General features: G+C 33.3%; 1 protein-coding gene across 10 annotated transcripts in view; it reads right to left on the bottom strand.

Annotated features, from left to right (window-relative positions):
- VPS13B (vacuolar protein sorting 13 homolog B) overlaps window positions 1-22,941 on the bottom strand; it is a 739,916-nt gene that overhangs the window by 649,496 nt on the left and 67,479 nt on the right. For all 10 annotated transcript variants that reach the window (XM_058564706.1, XM_058564703.1, XM_058564701.1 and 7 more), the window contains exons 6-12: window positions 20,649-20,830; window positions 16,917-17,091; window positions 8,789-9,057; window positions 5,700-5,795; window positions 5,094-5,216; window positions 4,489-4,626; window positions 3,455-3,542 (exon numbers count right to left, since the gene is read on the bottom strand). In XM_058564706.1, coding sequence (XP_058420689.1) covers window positions 3,455-3,542; window positions 4,489-4,626; window positions 5,094-5,216; window positions 5,700-5,795; window positions 8,789-9,057; window positions 16,917-17,091; window positions 20,649-20,830 — 1,071 coding nt within the window. The remainder of the gene's footprint in view (window positions 1-3,454; window positions 3,543-4,488; window positions 4,627-5,093; window positions 5,217-5,699; window positions 5,796-8,788; window positions 9,058-16,916; window positions 17,092-20,648; window positions 20,831-22,941) is intronic.

Raw genomic sequence — 22,941 nt, 5'->3', positions numbered from 1 at the left:
TGTTTCCTCATCTGTAAAATGAGGATAATGTTATCTATCTTATAGGGTTATTATGAGGATTAAATATAAGCTAATACATTTAAAATACCTAGAACAGCACCTTCCATTTAAAACCATTCGATAAATATTAGCTATTATTATCACCATCACTACATCATAAGTGAATATAGATTCACAATGAGAAACAAACATATGAGCACAGCTACCTAAAAGCAGGCAAGGAATAAATGAACAGATTATAGAGGGAATGAATACATTTTTAAAGTACATCTGACATTCACAAGTTAAATTAACAGTGGAATTTTATATTTTCTCAAAAAAAATTATCTGCTTGCACAATTGGGAAAGTAGATGTGTTAAGTGGTAAACCAAAAGCAAGAAAGTGATTACCACAAATCTCCGAATAGCAGTTTCCTCTAGGGAGGGAGGGAGGAGAGTGTGATAGAAAAGGAAGGCTTATCAGATGCTAACATGGTTTTATTTCTTGGCTTGTGTGGAGAATACACAGGTGCTTACTTTATAATTTTTTGTTATTCTGTACATAAATGTATAGAACTTTTCTGTTTGTATGTTATATGATCTAAAATTTTGTCAAAAAAAGGCACTAAGGACTAAGATATCTATAACATTGTATACTATTCACAGAAATGGAAAATATGAAAAATTCAAAAGTTAAACTACCAGCTTCTCAGACAGAAAATATGTAAGCACCCTAGCAAATAAAAATCATGTTTCTATCTTTTAAAAACTATAGAAGCAGCATATGTACAAATGAAATTTTAAGCACTAGGTTTTCCTTACTTGAAAGGCAACTACTGTATACTCTACCTCCTCAGAAGACATCGAATCCATAGCACATACATAAGACATTACACTGAACAAAAGGAAATCTACCAGCTTACATTTGGCAACTACAACACTATAACAATTTGCAAAGTTTTTCAAACATAGACTTCTGAACTGCACTTTCATACATCTAACTGGCTACTGAATATTTCAACCTCAAAGTCCACAGGTACCTCAAAACACATCTTTTCCTCCAAAAATTTTCCTTTCTTAACTCTATCTTCGTTAGCGGTTATCACTATCCACCAAGTAACTCAAGACCAAAATCTGATAAACTATTTAAATTTTATTTTTAGATAAAGCAATGCAAGGGCAGTGAGGATTTTAAGCACAGAAGTAAACCAATCTGATTCCAGTACGGATTACAAAAGGGCAAGAACAGAAGCAGGAAGTCAGTAAAAAAGCTATTAGAATCTAGAGATGACAGACTGAATGACAGTGATAAGAGCAGAGCTTACAAGAAGTGGATGAATTCAAGATAGATTTTAGAAATAAAATTTGACAAAATGCGCTGATGGATTGCACGCGAGGAGAGAAGCAGTGTGTCATGATGATTCCTAGGTTTTGGCTTGAGCAAGTAGAAAATGATAGAACAATTTTCCAAGAAGAGAAGATAGAAAATAGGAGAAAAGCTGTAGGTGGTCACGGGGATATTAATTCAATTTTGGACATATTCAGTTTTGAGGTATTTTTGAGAGAGTGCAAATGTCACGTATGCACTGAATATTTAATTCTAAACCTTAAAGAAATAGTCTGTACTAAAAATACAAATATGAGCATCAACAAATACAGACGGGGCTTAAATCCACGGAAAAGAATGAGACTACTTCAGGAAAGAGTTTAGGGAAAGAAGGGAATCCAAGGTTTGATCAATGAGAACACCAACATTTAGAAATGCATTACAAAACTGGTGCAGCCAGTTTGCAAATGGCAAACCTTGCCATTTGCAACAACATGGATAGACCCTGAGAGTATTATGCTAACCAAAATAACTCAGAAGGAGAAAGTCAAACATTGTATGATTTCTCTCATAAGTAGAAGATAAAAACAACAACAAACACAAAGATACAGAGATTAGATTGGTGGTTACCAGAGGGGACGTGAGGAGGGAAGAGGGAGAAAGAGGCAGTAGGGCACATGTGCACAGTAACAAACGGTAGTTATTTTTTGGGTGGTGAACATGACATAGTCTACACAGAAATTGAAATATAATGATGTACACCTGAAATTTACATAATGTTATAAACCAGTGTTACTTCAATAAAAAAGAAAAAAAAATTTTTTTAAAAAGGAGGAAGCAGAAAATTACTGCTCTTTTTTCTGTTTTCATCTAAAAAAACTTAATGATCCTTCAAAATCAACTCCTCTATGAAGTCTTCAACCCCACAGACAACAGTAGTCACTTTCTTATGTGGACGTCTCTTAGCTCTCTATTTATACTACTGTTCTTAACATGCTATATTATGATCACTTATTTAAGTGCACAGTTAAACACTACTTATTGGTTTCTTAAGAAATGCTTTGGTCTTCTTTGCATTCACAATATCTAACTCATCACTTAAAACATAGAAATCATTTATCAAAATATGAAAAATTAAAAAATGGTGAACCTACTTTCACTAAGCTTTCAATATGAAAAAAAGATTGGAATAGTAAGCACAACATAGTACATTGATGTGCACATAAAATATCAAATAGTTAAATTTTTGAAAACATCATTTGATTGCTAACATAATAAAATAAGACTAAAACATAATACAATAATAAAAGACTATTAGTCCATAGCCAACTCTAGTGGTCCAGTGGTTAAGATTCGGTGCTCTCACCGAGACCTGGGTTCATTTCCTGGTCACAGAACCAAACCACCCATCTGTTGGTTGTCATACTGTGGCAGCTGCATGTTGCTGTGATGCTGAAAGCTATGCCACTGGTATTTCAAATACCAGTAGGGTCACCCATGGCGGACTTTCATCGGAGCCTCCAACTAAGACAGACTAAGAACAAGAACCTGGCCACCCACTTCTGAAAAAACTGGCCATGAAAACCCTATGAATAAAAGCACAGCATTGTCTTATATAGCACCAGAGGGTGAGAGGATAGGGCAAAAAGATTGGGCAAGGTTCCGCTCTGCTGTACACAGGGTTGCTAGGAGTCGGAATTGACTCCACAGTGCTAACAAAAAATGTGTGTCCATAGTTTCCAGAGGAATTTATTTCCACTTTTCTGCTTGAAACAACAAACTCTTTTTTTAACAAAAAGATCTATATAACTTCAAAATGTATTTGATATAGAAAAAGAAAACTTTAGCTTTTTGACAACTTAATGTAATATGAAATTTAATGTATCAAAATTTTAATATTTGGTACATATGAGAACTAATTCTAGTTAATTATAGAATTATCTTTTCAATCAGCTACACAAAGAAAGGATTAAAAATGTCAAGAATCTACGGAAATTCTAACATGATATTAAAATTAAACCATACCTCAAAGTAACAGAAGGTAATCTGATGTAACCGAGTACAACCAGTCAAGGAACAAGTGATTCCAAAAAAGCCTTTGTTTCTGTTATTCAAGGAAAAGCAAACATAAAAGAAAGAAACCAGTACCTTTGCCACCAGTATTCTCCATTGTATACAGGTAATCCATGTAAAAAGCCCCAAACCTTTGCATACCAGCTATCTCAGTGTATGTCTCCTGCCAACAAAGCAAAGCAAACAGAACACACATTGTACAGAAGAGACTTTTGAGTTTAAAACCTGATAGGTCAAGAATCAGACACACATCCTTATGGACAATGTGTATCAACTCTACGGATTATCAAAACAAAAGAACAGAGGTTATCCAAAGAATTCACTTCTAAGAAAAGGTAATGTTACCTCTACTATACACCACACAAACGGACATCCATAATTCTACTAGACATTTTGACTACTTTATCAATAATGTCTGGTTAATGAATACCTATAATGGAGTAGCATAATACACTCTTGACCTTTATCACCATCACAAAACTGTCTAATAATGTACACTCTCAAATAAAGTTAATCCTTAAATATTTCAGTACACTTATGAAACAGTTCAAACACTAAAGATACACTAAAATATTTAAAATGTATGTTAATTATGCAGGTCAAAATTAAATTTTTTACTTTCCACTGTAAAACTAAGTCTGTAGTGAAAAGAGTTAAAATGTAAAATATACTATTATACTAATCTTCAGGTAACGTTTTTTGAATATTTAAATTTATTCCATAAAAAGTACATTAATATAATCTTATATGAAAAATTTAAACAATACTAAGACATATACGTAGTAAAACGTGAAATTCTCCATCTCTTCCCATTAATCTCACACCCTAAAAGTAACTGAAATTAAGAGAGAAAATTCTACATGTTTCCTCCATGACTATTTTAAAAGTAGGGAATGGATAAACTAACTGTGGCTACACGCTATATAAAAGTAGAAACCCTTGTGCACTCCTCAAACCTCTGTAGATGTAGAAGCTAGATGAAAACATTCTAAATGTTTCAATAAACAACTAGCAATCAGAATATATTACTTGAGAAGAAAGATGGCAATCACAAGTATTCACACACAGTGTCACAGCCTAGAATTTGGCTCAAATTTATGTTCTCTCACCTTATGATGAGCTGCATCCAAGATAAATTCTGCACGAGTACCATTATTTTCTGGGCTTCGGTAATCAAACAATGAATTTGTAAGGTATGTCAAACCTTTCATACTCAAATTTTCACCACAAATGAAGAAACAGGCTTCCTGAAAATAAATGCAAAACTTTTGAACAGGAGGAAAAATCATTAGGCTGTTAAAGAAAATAAAACCTTGGTTTTATAACACCCATTCAGTAGTCCATAGAAATCACTACAACTTGAAATCCTGTAAAAAGGCAAGGAATGCTGTCTCCATTTTCACTGCCTATTTTGGCAAAAAACATTTTAACAAACCAAAAAGGAACTCCAAGTAGCTGCCATAAACAAGAAAGAAGAAACATTTATGAATTGGAAAGTATTTGGAACTACTGTCCAGGTGTTAAGTGCTACCAACTTTCTAAATTCCCCTGAGCTCTATAATTTCTTATAGGGGAAAACAGTCAAGTTCCTCTCTCAAGCCAAAGATATATGTAGTCTAACAGATTTTTTGGTATGGTTAAACACTTCAATAAGCACTTCATTATCCCGGCATTCTATCCAAAAAAAGGGGGGAAAGGGGAAATTTTGACTTACAGTTTCACTTCTACTCATATTCTCTTCAAAATCTTTAACACCCATGATTCCTTTAAGGCACATGGCTCTGCAACCTACAAAACCAATCTGGCAATCAAAGAAAGGCTCTCCCATCATAAGGGCCTATAAAAGAAAGGAAACAGAACTAAGAACTTGAATCTCATAAAAATATTAAAGGCTTTCCTTGTAGAATTTCTAAATTAGTCGGAACATCTTCAGGATTATGGCCTTTCCAAATTTATTCTCCTCAGATCATAAACCCTCTTAAGGTAAGAAACATCTTACTTGTCTCCATATCCTCAAACCTTTGTATCCTCAACGACTGGCACTTCAGGAACATTAATCCACACAAACATATGAATGTACATATGAAACATATGAACATATGAAAGTTAAATGAAAGAATTAATGTTGTATATTACTGTAAAACCTTTGTTAAGTGAATAATTATTTTAACCAATACTACTGACCACTAAAATACAAATATAAAACTATAAATATATTTTCAAACATACTACTTATGATAAAAACCTGTATTTATTAAATATTAACATTAAGGATCATTCAAAAGATTTAAAAAATGTATGTTCAATGTTGAAAGATTACCTCAACTGTAGTTCCTTCTTGTTCCCAACACAATACTTCTTTAGATTTTACTTTCTGAGGGCTGTAATAACTACTCTCGGCTTGCATTTCAGTGAGCTAAGAAACAACATAAGAATATTAAGTAAGTCAAATTAGTATTAAATGGCAATAAACTGTCATTATTACGATGAATTGATGGAAACAAGGCCAATTTTAAGATTCAGGAAATTTAATTATTAAGCAGGAAAACAGGTGCAACAAAAACAGCTGTAACAGATTATCCATGGTATAAAGGTTGAATATGCTAGTCTAAGCTGATATAGAGAATTTAAATGCCACTTTATTTTTATTTAACTACTTTTTCTTAACATTGCTTAAAAAAGTGAAAGCTATATAGCTATAACAGTCCCATAGTCATAAAATGGCTGATATATTTTGCCAAAAATATACACAGATTTTAACCTCAATTCATTTCTATATTCCCTAATAAATTCAACCAGGTTTAGTTCGAGCATTTCCAAGATTTCTCCCTTTGTAATCAAAAAGAAAACTGTCAAAAAACACAATAGATTCAACAAAACTTTTTCTAGTTCTGAGAGAAGCAGGTTCACAGGTTTTTACTTTCAAAGTACGTGTCTCATTGTATGTCTCACAGACTCATTCAATCATGCAAGTACTTACTGAGCGCCTGCTAGATAAAAGTACTAATCTAGATGTTGACAAAAAAAAATTTTTGCTCCTAGGAAACTTACAACATATTATTTGTATGCATCCAAAAATTAGATAATTTAAATTATTTTTAAAATGTATTTTTCTAAATGCAATGTGGTATCCTGGTTTGGATCATGTTACAGAAAAAGGACACTATGAAACTCAATTAAAGTCTGGAATTTAAAAGTAATGCACCAATGTTGGCTTCCTAGTTTTGACAAATGACAGCGTAAGACATTAACAATAGGGGATACTGTATAGGGAGTACATGTGAACTCTCTGTACTATGTTTGCAACTTTTCTGTAAATCTAGAACTATTCCAATATAAAGATGTTATTTTTTAAAAAAGGTACTCTGCCCATGTTTGCTATGATATGGCGACTCTCATTCTTGTGAAATGGATATATTCTTCAAACCTAAATACAAAGTCAAAGATCACATTAAAAAAAAAAAAAATTTACCTTAGGTTACATTGAACTTACTGAACTGAAAAGTTGTAATTTTAAACATGATAACCTCTTTATACTGAGAATCAACTACTTATTCTCATTTTTTATAACCAAGAGTTTATTATATAAGCCCTATTTCTTGGATGCTTCTAGAACTGGTGTATGCAATGTTTCTGTTTTAAAAAAAACAATTCTATAATCTAAAATGCTGAGGTAAAACTGAATATTTTAAACTTGATCACCCTTCAGCTGTCTACAATTATTGTAGAGAAAAAGCAATTAATTGATTAAAAGGACTCAAACATTACAAGAACAATTTTCAACATTATTAAAAAAATGCTACATACAATTTGGCATGATTTTGTTGGATTGGTATCAACTGTTCAGAATGCTAATGTAGAAACCTGACCTTATTTTCTGCCCAAAATATGAACCACAAATTAATTCCATACATTCTTCAAATCCAAGCTGAACAATGAATTCTAATGTTTTTCTTCCTAAATATCAACATATTTCCCCTAGAGAAATCTTAAGAGGGATATAAGTGTTTCAAATTTTTTAAAAGATGTATTAACTAATGACACGGTTTTACAATTTACGGACCTCTCCCAACTCTATTATCTCTCTGACCTGATTTTGTACTACTTCCACATTAGCTCACTTTGCTCTGGCCCCACTGGCCTCCTTGCTGTTCCTTGAACTTTTGGGGCCTTTACATTTTCTATTTCTAGAATGTTCATTCCCACGTATCTACAAAGCTTCCTCTTTCACAGGTCTTTGCTTAAATATCCCCTTTCCATTGAGGCATTCCCTGATCACCCAATTTTAAATTGCATAATGCCCTCCCCTCTAGTGGAAGCATTCACTATTCCTCTTCTCTCTTTATTTTTTCTACATAGCCCTTAGCATCAACGGGTATACTATATACCTTATTTTTTTTAATAATAATTTACATTTTAAGTGGCAGGGATTTATATCTGATCTGTTAACTGTGATATCTCTAGAGACAGAACAGTGCCTGGCACATAGATGGCACTAATATATATTTGTTGATGAATTAGATACTGTTAGGAATATTACATGTGTGGTAATACTATTAGAAAAAGCCAAGGAATAAATGACCCCAAATTAAGGTTGGATTATATTTGAGGGGCAGAGATGACAATATATGATCAACGAAGAACACACAAGGAGTGCCAAAGTACTAGTAATTTTATATTTCTTAAAATAAAAGGGTGTTCACTTTATTATTCTTTAATCTGAAAATACCTATTATATAATCTCTTTTGAGTATATCTTTTACACACATTTGTTAATGGAGGAAGTGGTCAAAGTATGATAAACACTGCTGAAAAACAGTTAAATGAGAACCTAGATAAGAAATTGGATTGTCTTCAAGAGTGAAAGAGAGGTGAGCAAAGAGAGAAACTATATATAAATAACCCTTTAAAGAAATTCTGTAATGAAAGAGAGCACTTTTTGGCCATCCTGAAGTCTATATTCCCGTCCTACCAAGCTTCAGAATAATCTCACGTATTGTTACATATTATTCAAGTAAAAAAGAGCCCTTCAGTTATATAGGAATAGTTTGAGCTATAGATATGAAACAGTAGCTGGAGGGGTATATGAATTCACAGGAGATTTTTTATGTGCATTTCTTTTTTAATGGAAATATTAAGGCATCCTTATATGTCAATTGACAGATCCAGTAGGGAGAGAAAAACTTTCCACGAAGCTGATAAAAAAGGAAAGTGGAAAAGGCCTTAGGAAGAGATCAAAATTCAAAGATTTCCAATGAGGGGACATATAATTTTATAAAGCAACAACTGTCAGACTCTATCTTACATCTACTGACTATAAAACAAACTTTAAGCTAGATCCTTACTAGAAATCAAAATTCAAGCATTAAAGTTGAGAGAGAGATGAACAGCAAGAAAAAGGAAACCTACTTTGAAAGTCACAGTTGCCTTTGTACAATAAAATCCTATAGAAACAACAGGATCCTTCAAAGTCTGTGCTTTTTGCTGATGGGTGGTTGATGCAGGATCATTCCCAAGGTGGTCTTCCTCACCATCATCATAACTCACAATTGCAGGCACAAATGACCAGGCCCAGGACACCCATCCCTGTGGCTGCTCATCCTCTTGCTCTGAATACAACTCTTGGCCTTTGTACTGAGAAGGATACTGCATATCTACTCTTGTTTCATCTTCAGCACCTATCAATCAAAATAAAGTCATTTTAAATAAATCGAGGATTTAACTAAGAGGAAAATTAGGAACGTAAATTCTATAAAAATGTTTCTCCCATATCCTTCTTTCTAAATATAAAGTATGAACAAATCCCACATTGCTTATTATTATTTAGCATTACCACTTTCAAGTTTCTATATGTTGTACTGTGTCAATCTCCTTTCACAGTCCACAATTAAGGCTATATGGGGAGGAGTTTGTCACATAATTTTAAATGTATTTGATAAGTACAAAGGATAAATACATTCAATAGCATTTTACTCAATTTAAAAAAACCACAACAAAGAAACTACCTCCCACAAATAGGGCTAAAGTGATGAAAAACTGAATTTTCTCAGAAACATAACATCAGAAAGATCCAAGAAAAGTTCTTGATTTCCTGATGCACCCAAGAAAGAAAGAGAACAGCAAGTGCTCCTAGGCAAAATGCACCCCCTCAAAAAAAGAATTATCCCAAAGGATGAACGTAAATGTTACAATAAAATTATTCTTATATGTAATTAAGAAAAATAATAGTGTTGGTGACTCTTTCTTATTAGTAGGTGACATAAATTAGTATCTTTCCTATTCCTCAGATGAAAAAAATCATAGCAAAAAACTTTTATTTGGTTACAAAATGGCAGACTAAGGATTTAGATTCCAACCACTCTAACTTATTCCATCTTCATAAAAACAAACTCCATCAGAAACCCTTAACACTATTCTAACAATACAAACAAAAGAGGCATATCATCATGGAATTTAGGAAAAAAGTTACTTTTAAAAAAATTCATGGTATAAGCAGTCTCCAGTAGATCCAAGCATATCTACTCTTCAGAGATAAATCTGTAAATACACACACTCCATTAAATATTATCCTCATTCAGATCCAATTCTAGCTTTTCTGCCTAGAAAAACTTCATAACTTTTTTTTGTGTGTGTGAAGAAGATCAGCCCTGAGCTAACATCCATGCTAATCCTCCTCTTTTTTTTTGCTGAGGAAGACCAGCTCTGAGCTAACATCTATTGCCAATCCTCCTTCTTTTTTTTTCCCCCAAAGCCCCAGAAGATAGTTGTATCTCACAGTTGCACATCCTTCTAGTTGCTGTATGTGGGACGTAGCCTCAGCACAGCCAGAGAAGTGGCATGTCGGTGCGCGCCCTGGATCCGAACCCGGGCCACCAGTAGCAGAGCGCGCGCACCCAACCACTAAGCCACGGGGCCGGCCCCCTTCATAACTTTTTTAATCCTTATGACAGGAGACTCTTGGAACATCATACACTTATACACTACAACACATGGCCATTTACCTTCTTTCATCTAGTAAGTAAAAGACTTGATAAGTAGAAATTTGAGTACCTAAAATATAGTACCAAGAGATCTTAGCCATCTTACTTCAAAACAAATTGTAAAAGTTATAAATCCAGAAAATGGTTTGCATAATCTTTATATCTTGCAGTTTAACCATAAACATTATATAAGTTTCTATGGGGAGTAAATAAAGCCTAATAAGACCTCAAATTGGACATCATCAATGAATATCGTCTCGGTTATAAAACAAGTAGTCAGGTCACCTCAACCCAGGACGCAGTGACCAGGTTGGGCCCACAGAGCCAGCCTCTGGACCTCTCTTGTCTAAATCATTAAAACAGAAAGGGTATCCACTGCTTGATTTTTTGAAACAAAAGAAACAAACATCACTAAGAGAGATCTGAGAAATTGGTCACTATAATTTATACTTAATATTAATTAAAAAGAGGGATTTTCATGAAAGATGCTTTCAAAGTTCCAAATCATTCCTCACTGCCTTGTAAAAAGAATGAATTAGGGCCTGGAAAATAAAAAAGCATTTCCTTGATCCCTGGTCAGAATTTCCTAAAATGGTCAGAATTTCCTAAAATACTCTTTTCCTTTGGAACAGTGTATCTCAATCCGTGGCCCTTTGATAGAATTTAGGAAACCCATGAATTTCAATGGAAAAATACATATTAAGTATTTAACTAATACGTAGCATTCTTTTAATTATGAATGTAGATAACAAACCACAGTTGCATCAGCAGTACTTTCAACTCTAAAACAAATAGAAATCACAGATAAATCAAATAACAACTGTGAAGTTATCTCAAAATATCATTTATACACATTACACATACTGTGAAACTATGACAGCTATTAGACTTTTGCTATATTTCATCATTTATTGTCTTAACATAGAAGCACATATAAAACAACAACAAAAAATACAAAATATATGAAATAATGGTTATCAGGCTCTGGAGACCAGTGAGTCCTGAGAGATGAGAAACAAGAGAAGTGAGCTCTATGATTGTCTCAGGTTTACTTCCTGGAATGGGTTCCTAAGCCACAGCCAAGAAAGAGGGTATCCAAGCAGAGCTGGGCAGACTCCTTATATGAGAAGACAGAGTAGTGAGTCCAGGGAGACTAAGGTCTTAGGCTAGAGTTTGCAGGGCAGAGTACCAAACAGGAAAGACTTGTCCAGAGAGAGAGCTCCTGAGATCTGCAGAAGGTCTTGGCTCCAGTTCTCAGTTGACTATTAATCAGTTTCATGTAAGGAAACTACTGAGGCCATGAAAAGAACCACCACAAAGGAGCAAAGGGACGATCCCTAAGACTTATACAGAATTTGGAATAGTCTGTGTTCCCACCAGCAAGCAAGAAAAAAAATCTTTAGGGCCCGGCCCAGTGGTGTAGTGGTTAGGTTCGTGCGCTCCACTTTGGCAGCCCAGGGTTCATGGGTTCGGATCCTGGGCGCAGACTAGCACACCACTTATCAAGCCATGCTGTGGCAGCATCCCACATAAAGTAGAGGAAGACAGGCATGGATGTTAGTTAGCCCAGGGCCAATCTTCCTCAGGAAAAAAAGGGGGCGGATTGGCACAGATGTTAGCTCAGGGACAATCTTCCTCAAGCAAAAAGAGGAGGATTGGCAACAGATGTTAGCTGAGGGCCAATCTTCCTCACACACACAAAAAAATTATCGTGCATGTAAGAAGCAGGAAAATATAACACAGAATGAGGAAAAAAGTTAGTCAATAGAAAAAGACCGAGGAATGACACAGTTCATAGCATTAGTAAGCAAGGACTAAAACAGCTACATAAACAAAATGCAATATTCAAGAAAGCATAAATAAGGAGAGATATAAAGACATATTTTTTTAAAAATCCAAATTGAATTTCTAGAGATGAAAAATACTGTATCTGAGATGAAATATAAACTAGGTGGGATTAATAGCAGATTAGATACAGAAGATTAGTGAATTTGAGCAGAAATAGAAACTATCAAAAATGAAACAGAAAATAGAAGGAAAAAGCTAAAAAAAACATGAACAGAGCATCAAAGAGCTCTGTTGAACTTCAAGCAATCTAATATATATGTAATTGGAGTCCCCAAAGGAGGAGAAAGAGAAACTAAAAAAGATATTTGAAGAAATAATACCCCAAATTTTTCTAAGTATATATGAAAACTGCAAACCCACAGACCTAAAAACCTTAATGTATTCCAAGCACAAGTAACAGGAAGAAAAGACACAAAGGCATATCAAAATTAGGATGCCTAAAATCTTCTGAGAAGAGTTTCATTGGGTTTACCAGAGTGTCAAAGGAATCCACAGTGCAAACAATAAAAGGTTAAGGATTCCTGCTTTAGACAGATAAGAAAACTAATTCAGACTCCTCTGGAAGCAAATAGTGGAGTTGCTTCCTCCTTTTTTTAACACACAAAAAAACTCACCTTCTTAGACCACAGAAAGCAAAGGCTATAAAGAAAAATTTGAAAATTACTTTTCATCAAAATTTAAAACTCTGGTCAAGAAACACTTACTAAAAAACTAATTAGGTAAGTCACACACTGGCAAAAAATATTGCCAAAACATGTATATGACAAAGGACTTGAATTCAGAATATATAAAGAACCACAAATCAGTAATGAGACCCAAAAAGGTTTTAAAATAAGCAAATAGTTACATATACTTCACAAAAGTAGCTATATCAATAACCACATGAAAAAGTTCAAAATAACTGCTTATCAGGGAAATGCAAATTAAAACCACAATGAAACACCACAATATGTCCATCACAATGACAAAAAGTAAAAAAAGACTGACAACACCAAATGTCGGCAAGGATGTGGAACAACTGGAACTCGCATACATTGTTGAGGGGGATGTAAAATGACACAACCATTTTGGAAAAAAGGTGTGATAATTTCTTTAAAATAAAAAAAGACAGGGGCTGGCCTGGTGGCACAATGGTTAAGTGCCCATGCTCTGCTTCTGCGGCCCGAGGTTTGCAGGTTTGGATCCCAGGCGCGCACGGACACACCGCTTGTCAAGCCATGCTGTGGTGGAGTGCAATATAAAGTAGAGGAAGATGGGCACGGATGTTAGCCCAGGGCCAATCTTCCTCAGCAAAAAGATGAAGATTGGCATCGGATGTTAGCTCTGGGCCGGTCTTCCTCACAAAAAAAAAAAAAAAGACAACTAAACACACAATTCCACTCTTAAGTATTTACCCAAGAAAAAGAACAGTACACGTCTACAAGAGACTTGTAGAACAATGTTCAAAATAGATTTATAATAGCTGAAACTGGAAACAGCCCAAGCATCCATCAACAGGAGCATGACTAAATAAACTATGGAATATTCATATGGTATACTCATACAATGTACCTAGCAATAAAAAGGAAAGAACTACCGATATATACAACAACATAGATGAATCCCCAAAATATTATGCCTTTAGGGCAGTGAAAATACTCTGTATGATACTATAATGATGAATACATGTCATTATACATTTATTCAAACCCATAGAATATACAACACCAAGAGTAAACCATAAACTACAGACTCTGAGTGATAATGATGTGTCAATGTAGGTTCATCAATTGTAACAAAAGTAAGAGAGGATGTTGATAATCTAGAGGGGATGTTGACAATGGGGGACATAGTCAATGTGACATAGACACAATGACTATGCATGTGTGAGGGCAGGGAGTATATGCAAAATCTCTGTACCTACCCCTCAATTTTGCCGTGAACCTAAAACTGCTCTAAAAAAATAAAGTCTTTAAAAAAGTGAAAAAAAAAATTAAAAGTAAAAACTATGCATAGTGAAAGAATCCTTTCACAAGAGAGTACATACTGTATGATTCCATTTATGTGAAATTCTAGAATCAGCAAAACTAATCTATGGTTTTTAAAAAAATTCAGAAAAGTGTTTTCCTGAGTGGAAGGAGGTGGGGAATGACTGCAAAGGGTCATGAGAGAATTTTTTGAGACGTTACTGATCTATAATTCGTGGTGTTTTATGTTACACAGGTGTACACATTTCTCAAAACCTGTTGAATAGTATACTTAAGATTTATGCATTTCACTTTGTAAATTTAACCTTCAAAAAAATAAAAAGAACTATTAATAAATATAAACTCCAGTTAATGATATGCTGCTGAAGTCTAGGGGTGAAGTGTACTCATATCTGTAACATACTTTGAAAAGCATCAAAAACATTGGTTGAACTGATGGAGAGAGAGATGTCAGATGAACAGAAATGGGATAAAGCAAATGTAACAAAGCAAATTGTAAAATCTGGATGATGAGCATGTCGGTATCCAATGCATAATACTTTCAACCTTTCGATATATTTGAAATTTGTCATAGCATTTGGAAAAAAATGAATTGAGTACCTTATATCTGTTAGGTTTTGTTTTAGGTATTACACATTGTTCTGTCTCAGGAGTTCATTGCCTAACATGAATTCACTGTCTAGTATGAAATAAAGGTATGTTCTAGATCTACTTACGCTTATTAACGTTGTTCCCTAAGCTTTTTTTTAATGTGATAGGATTTTTTAAATAAGCTATAATTGAAATACTATAAAATTTCGTCTTTAAAAATATACAATTCAATCGCTTTTAATATAGTCACAAAGTTATGCAACCATCGTCACTATCTAATTTTAGAACATTTTCATCACTACAAAAAGAAAACCTCTACCCATTAGCAGTCACTTCCCACTCCCTCCTCCCTCCAGGCCCTGGTTACTAAACTACTTTCTGCTTCTAAGGAATTGCCTTTAAGGGACATTTCACACAAATGGAATCATACAATGAGTTTGTTCCTTTTTGACTGGATGCTTTCATTTAAGATGTTTTCAAAGTTCATCATGTTGCAGCATATATCAGTATTTCATTCCTTTGTATGGCTGAATAAAATTCAAATGTATAGATATACCAGAATTGTTTATCCATTTATCAGCTGACGAACATTTGGGCTGTTTCGCTTTTTGGTTATGATGATTAATGCTGCCATGAATATTTACATACAAGTTTTTATGTGGACATTTGTTATCAATTCTCTTGCATATACACCTAGAAGTGAAATTGCTGGGTCATATGGCAACTCAGGTTCAACTTTTTGAGGACCCAGATTGTTTTCTAAAGCGACTAAACCATTTTACATTCCCAAGCAACATATAAGAGTTCCAATTTCTCCACATCCTTGCCAACACTTGTTATTTTTGTATCTTTTTGATTATAGCCATGCTAGTGGCTATGAAGTGGTTATCTCACTGTAGTTTTCATTTGCATTCCCCCTCATGCCTAATGATGTTGAGCATCTTTTTATACGTGCTTGTTGGCCATTTGTGTATCTTTTTTGGATAAACGTCTATTTAGGTCTTTTGCCCATTTTTTTTTTTTTTTTTTTTGGCTGAGGAAGATTCGTCCTGATGTAACATCTGTTGCCAATCTTCCTCTTTTTTGCTTGAGGAAGATTAGCCCTGAGCTAACATCTGTTAACAATCTTCCTCTTTTTGTATGTGAGCCAACGCCACATCATGGCCACTGACAGACGAGTGGTGTAGGTCCACACCCAGCAACTGAACCCAGGCCGCTGAAGCGGGGTGCCTTGAACTTAACCACTAGGCCTGGCTGGCCTGGGGCTAGCCCTGCCCATTTTTCAATTGGGTTATTTATTCCTACATTTTAAATGCCCTTTTCTAAAGCCTCTAACTATGAAAATTAACCATCTACAAATTCTTCCTGAGTCTCAGGCCCAAGGACAAGCCAAAGTCAATCATTCCTTTCATCATCTTTCTACTTCAGATCATTCATACCTCTGTTTAATCAAATATCCTATCATTCTACTATGCATCATACTTAACTAACTATTCACATCTCTGTCCACTCCATTGTATCTTAAGATTTTAAGGGAAGAGAACACATATTTTTATCTCTGTATTTTCCCACAATATCAACAATAATGGCTTAAGTACAGTAGGCTTTAGTAAAAGTACAATGAATTGAGTAACTGAAGTTAACCAACTAGGTATCCTTCAATGAAGCATATACTCCATTAATTAAGGCTCTAATTAACCAGGTATCCTCCAATAAAGCATATAGTCAATTACTTAAGTATAATTAATTACAATGGTTCATTATAATTACATATAATAATTAAGTATTAAGAACACATAACTCAATTAATTAGTTACAATAACTCTTGGTGAGGCTTTGCAGAAAAATTACCAAACTATAATTTACTAATAAATCTTGAGGTTGAGATAAAAATCTCAACTTCCACATAATGTACATTCTGAACACTTATACCTAGTAGAAATATTATTTTTTGCATGTATAAAAAAGAAAATCAGAATAGCATCCAGCATGTAGAAAAGAAAAAAAATCAAAGTAGTGTCAAACAACCAAAATAAAATCATCCCATCACACTAGGACATTGCAAAACTCAACGTATTTTTTAAATTTTCACAATGGTGAAAACACTTTGCAAGAACAATAGTTCTAAAATAAAGTTTTTGTTATATTTACCTGTAACGTTTCCTAACATATCTTTATTGTGACAGGTAGGATCTTCTGTTTCCCCATCTTTAAAATTGCCTATTTCTCCATAGTAAAGAGCAATCCCAAGTTGCATTACACGGATAAACATAGGCAGTTGTTGATCTGTGATAGAAAGTTTCAAACTCTCTACTAAGGTATGAACCTGTATTTTGAAAAAACAAAAACATGAACAAAAGCATGCTCAAAGGGTGTACCTTTTCACATAAGCAGAGAAATGTTAAAAGTCTTGAAATGGAATACCATAAGAGAAACAGTAATGTCCCAAACATTTCTAATATGTAAGTCAAAATAACAGTTTACTCTAAAATTTTAGGAATTAAATCAAATTTTGCTATGATGATCAATAAACTTTAGAAAGAAACTATATTAAGCCAATTATACAAATGCAAACAGAAATGATAATGAAAAGATATAGTCACACCAAATATCTAGACAACTTTTCCAGAAAGTTATGTAACAAAAATACCCAATCTATATATAACATTAAGAGTATGATAGTATTTCCCCCCAAAACCAGAAAGATCTCCGTCACAACAAAAAATAAAAGTTTCATGATACCATTTTAGTAAAACTTTAATCACCCTTTCCAGCTTTATTAACCAAAAAGAATACATACACATCCTAAAAACATATGTTAAGTGGGAAATTAACTAACATTATAACTATAGAAGTATGGACATAAAATTTTTATTGTCAAATACAGAAAACCAAGAGAAATATATGTTCAAGAAAGTTTTTCAAACAAATTTTAAATAAGAGATTTAAACATAAAATTTATAACATGAATCAACCATAAGAAAGAAGATTAATTACTAACAAATAGCATATATAGCAGTCAATCAAAGTTCTCCTTATAGAAAGAGACATCAATGGAATATAAACACAGCCTCAGTGTAATGGTTTCCTGCTGTTATATAAACATGGAATAAAATCAATTAAGCCATAAAGTCAAGTCTCTTGGAAGGTTTATTTTGACTAACTGGTATTTGAGCGTCTACGAAACATGAAAAAGAAGTAATGGTAATCATCATATTTTTAGGGCTAAAGGCACAAAAAATTGTATTTGAAGGGGAAGAAAGTTATATGAGGGGGGTGTAAAATGCCATATTCAAATATGGGTACAGGTTTCTCAAAAACGACCTAAAAATCATACACTGAATAGACCATGAAGAAGTAAGAAACTGGGGCAGGGGGAAGTGAGGGATGGAGTGTGCAGTGCAGGCCTACCAAACTCTTCTTAATTTGAGATTTTCTGCCACATCCTTTTAAATATTGTATGGCACCAATAGCACCAATGATAAGCAGGCTTAGCAAAACCAATGACAAAGAATCAATCCTTTATACATATACATATATATATATATATATATACACACACACACACACATATATATAATATTATATACACAAACACATGTATATCTTTAATATATAAGATATTTTATATATGCTATATATGTATATACATCTAAAATATCTTTAAAATCAGTAAGATTAATCCCCAACAGAAAAATGGACCAAGAACCTGAATGGATTTTTCAAAAACCAAATGGCCAGTGAACATCTTTTCAAAAATCTAACTTCACTAATAATCAAGTGTTAATCAAAATATATACAGTCATGTGTCACTTAACAATGGGGATACATTCTGACAGATACGTCATTGGGTGATTTTGGCCTTGTGCAACCATCACGGAGTGTACTTACACAAATCTAGATGGTATAGCCTACTACACACCTAGGTTACATGGTACTAATCTCACAGGACCACCGTCATATAAGCGGTCCATCGCTGATCGAAACATCATTATGCAGCGCATGACTATATTATATTTTGCTCAACAAGTTGGCAATTTTTTTAACATGATGATATTTAAGGATCAGAAGAGTGTAATACAGGTACTCCCCTTAATGTTCACGAGCATATATACTGATTAAACCTTTCTCGAACCAATTTTGCAATACATATCACAGACCTTAAAAAAGTTTAAAACCATTAATGAAAAATTTGCGATTACAGAAATCGTTCCTAAGGAATTAACCAAAGATATGGTCAAAGATTTATATGCAGACTTTCATTCCTCTGAAATACCAGAAAAAAAAAAAAAAAGTAAATTTTCAAAAATAGGGGAAATATGAAATAAATTATATACCCATATGATCTTTACAATCTCTAGGACATGTTTATTTCTCACAAAAGATAGAAAATTATAAAAAGCCTATCCAAATATAAATAAATAAATTCAAAATCCACTTAAACATACGTGAGAGGCTTAAACAAATAATTAGGGTATCTGGAACATTTTTGGAAATTCCCCAACTTGAAGGTAATCAATGAAGTTAACCATGTCCATTTAATACATATTTCCTAGGACTAGGAGTTGGAAGAATAATGGGTCTAACTCAAAACGGCAAATCTTACACCACAATAGTATTAATAAAAAACTCAAAATTTGATTTCACTTGAACATAATGGTATCTTATATTTGGTGATTACCAGAATCAAAAACTATATGTCAACAAGCTTATTTATATTAAGGTGCTCTTTACAAGGAACTGTCATGGCTAAGCAATTTTAAGAACACAAACCTATATGGCAACACTAAGTTTTCAAATTCATTTATTTTTTCTTGTCTCTAATTTAGCCACATCCTAGAATGTATAATTTAATTTATACTAATGATCCACTGGATTATTTTATATAGTAAGGCTTACATATATCCATTACTTGTTTTCAAAATGTATCTTGAACTTAAGCCTTAACATTCCCCAATTTTACTAGCCGATTCAGAGCTAAAGAAAAAAAGCCCATTATCCTGAGACAGAGGCATCAATATTGTTGAATTAATACTTTTCCATGCCTATCTTTGCCAAAGAAGTTAATTCAAACAGGCACAGTAGTCAATACCAGTGTTAGGGCCAACTTTTCCATTATAGAACTTTAGTATTGAAAAGCATGTAATTCAACAATAAAAATTCATTTTGCAGTAAAAGTTAAGATGACAAGTCACTGTGTGAATTCTTTTTCAAAGATAGACAGATGTTTAGAAAACTGTTATGTAATAAAAGAACACAAGATTTACAGTTACAGACTAAATACTGAAAATATATACCAATACCTCGGAGAACAACAAATTTTCACATGTATCAAAAGACATTACCTGAAAAACTCGCATAGTCTAAGATTTTAATTGCATTTTGAAACCACAGATAAAAAGTTAAAATTTCCTGAACCAATAAACTAAGATATTAGGTTAGCAAATTAAGCCTTATAAAGTTATCTAAGAAAGAGAAGGGACAATAACTATAGTTATCAGATCATGCTAAACAAATTACAAGGATTAAAATATAGATTGATATTCAGTCCACTATGAGTAGAAATACACTTTTTTGTATGATCTCCTCCATTTACTTGAAGAGAAAAACACTAATGAACAGCTGGACAAACTAAAAAGGAAACTACAGTCACAGAAAAAAAAAGTTGTCCCCAAAATATCTTTACTAGCACACATAATGAAGTTATAAATATATAATAACAGAAAAGTTGTAAATATAAATAAAACCTTTTTACAAAAACTAATAGTATATATATCTATAAGGTTAATTTCTTCCTTATTTTTTAATAATAATTAGCATGCACAAGAGCCAATAAACAAAATGGAGACATGCAACTCAACTACTAGAAAAAGAAACACCTACTTTAATAACAGATGGCATCTTGGAATTTAGGTTATCATACGTAAAATGCAGACGAGTTCTGAAGGAACATTTGTATAATAACGGGTCCTGGTAAAATTCTATTTTACCACTAGCATTTCGCTTATCAAGACAAACTGTACAGTCGCAAAAATTGATAACCTTTCTCAGCACCAGATCAGTTGCTAAAAAGAAAAGAAAAACATTTTAAGTAAAAAGTAAAGTTAGAGAAAAAAGGCAACTATTATTTATTAGCACAAATAGTAATAAAAATAATAGTAAAAATAAGATTAATAGAGCATTTAATACATGATGCCAGAAGCTATGCAAAGAACTTCTCATTTATTATATCATTTAAATCTTCCAACAACCTTATAAAATAGGCACAATAATCCCCATTTTAGGTATGAAGAACCAAAAGAAGCCAAAAAACGAAGTAGCCTGCCCATAATTTGCTTAACACCTAAATACACATTTAAGATAAAAATTTATGAAAAATTTTCACAAGATTTTGCTATCAGCAAGGAGATATTAAATACTAAAATAAAATTCTTGAGAAACCATATTAAAAATAACATTGTAACAGTCACCCATTTAATATTTATTTTACACTAAAAAACTTACTGCTACTCTCCAATATGGTAGTTACCAGTGATATGTGGCTGTTCAATATTATATATGAATTAAAATTATATAAAAATAAAATTTCAGGGGGCTGGCCCAGTGGCATAGTGGTTGAGTTTGTGCACTTGGCTTCGGTGGCCCAGGGTTCGCCGGTTCGGATCCCCAGGGTGGATCGATGCACCACTCAGCCCATGTGTGGCGGCATCCCACATGTAAAATAAAGGAAGATGGGCACAGATGTTAGCTCAGGGCTAATCTTCCTCAGCCAAAAGAGGAGGATTAGCAACGGATGTTAACTCAGAGCCAATCTTCCTCACAAAAAAATAAAATAAAAAAATAAAAAATAAAATAAAATAAAATTTCAGGTCCTTGGTTGCAATAGCCACATTTCAAGTGCTCAATAGCCACATGTGGCTAGTGGCTACAGTACTGAACAGTAAAGACATAAAACATTTCCATCATCACACAAAATTCTAGTGGACAACACTGCTTTAAATAAAAACTAAAGAAGAAATGGCCAAATTATCAATAACAGTATAAAGTTTGTTTTCAAGGTAAGAATAAAAATGCTGGTAAAGTATCAAACTAGAAAATGAGATCTTTAGCAAACAAGTAGTTTTATTCCTAACTAACAAGCAATTCCTAGGTAAATATCAGGCCCAAATCTTCTTGATCAGTGATTTTAAGTTAGCAGCTACCCACATGTGATGGCCATGGGAATCTTCAAAACAATAAAATATGCTCTGGTCCATTCTTTGTTAACACTATTTCTGAGTGTATCCTGCCACTTCTAACTAATTCAACCTTAATTTTCTTTTCTTTTTTTGTACTTGAGTTTTTAAGAAGTAAAAACTAAAAAGTATGCACGTGTGGAAACAGTAAACTTTTATTACCAAATAAATTTCAAATTTGTTAGTTGAAAAAATACACAAACTTGCCATATTATTTCATTTTACACAGCATATAAATGATTTAGCTACTGATATTATATACATGCACACAAGTTAAAGAAATTATAATAGTAGGACTAGAAACGAAAGAAACCCTCTAGATACTTCCTTCCCTCTCTTAATGATAATTTACTGAGTATTTGCCATTAGACACTACACTAAGTCTTTTACATCCATTATCTCTTATAATAGTTATATGGCTCTGTTTAAAAGATGTGAAAAGTGAGGCACAATAAGGGTGAATAATCTGTCTAATGTTAAACAGTTTATAAAGAGCAAAGTTGTAATTCAAACTCTGGCAACCTCACTCCAGAGTGCATGTTCTTATTCATTATGCTATAAAACATAAAGCAGTCATATTTTAAGGAACTTCTAGAAAATTATGATTCAGTGAGAGGAAATTATTAAGCTTTGAAAATATTTTTTCTTAAAAACTAAATATAACAGCAACTATCTTTTAAAAGCTTACAAAATGAATTCTAGTTCTGGTACTTACTTTAGATAATGTGTTGTAATTTAATCTATAAAATGGGGATAATAATTATGTCTACCTAACAAGAACTCTGGAAAATGATTTGGCATTATTTTGAAAATGTGAATATTTACATACCCTCCCATCTAACAAACCCTCTCCTAAGTATATGTCCTAAAGAAACGCTTACACACATGCATCAAAAAATATGTACAGGAGCCAGCCCAGTGGCGCAAGCAGTTAAGTGCGC

The sequence above is a fragment of the Diceros bicornis genome, chromosome 21, assembly GCF_020826845.1.
Source record: "Diceros bicornis minor isolate mBicDic1 chromosome 21, mDicBic1.mat.cur, whole genome shotgun sequence".
In the NCBI taxonomy this organism is placed as follows: domain Eukaryota; kingdom Metazoa; phylum Chordata; class Mammalia; order Perissodactyla; family Rhinocerotidae; genus Diceros; species Diceros bicornis.
The sequence above is the reverse complement of the archived record's forward strand: the minus strand, read 5'-3'. Positions and strand labels throughout refer to the sequence as shown.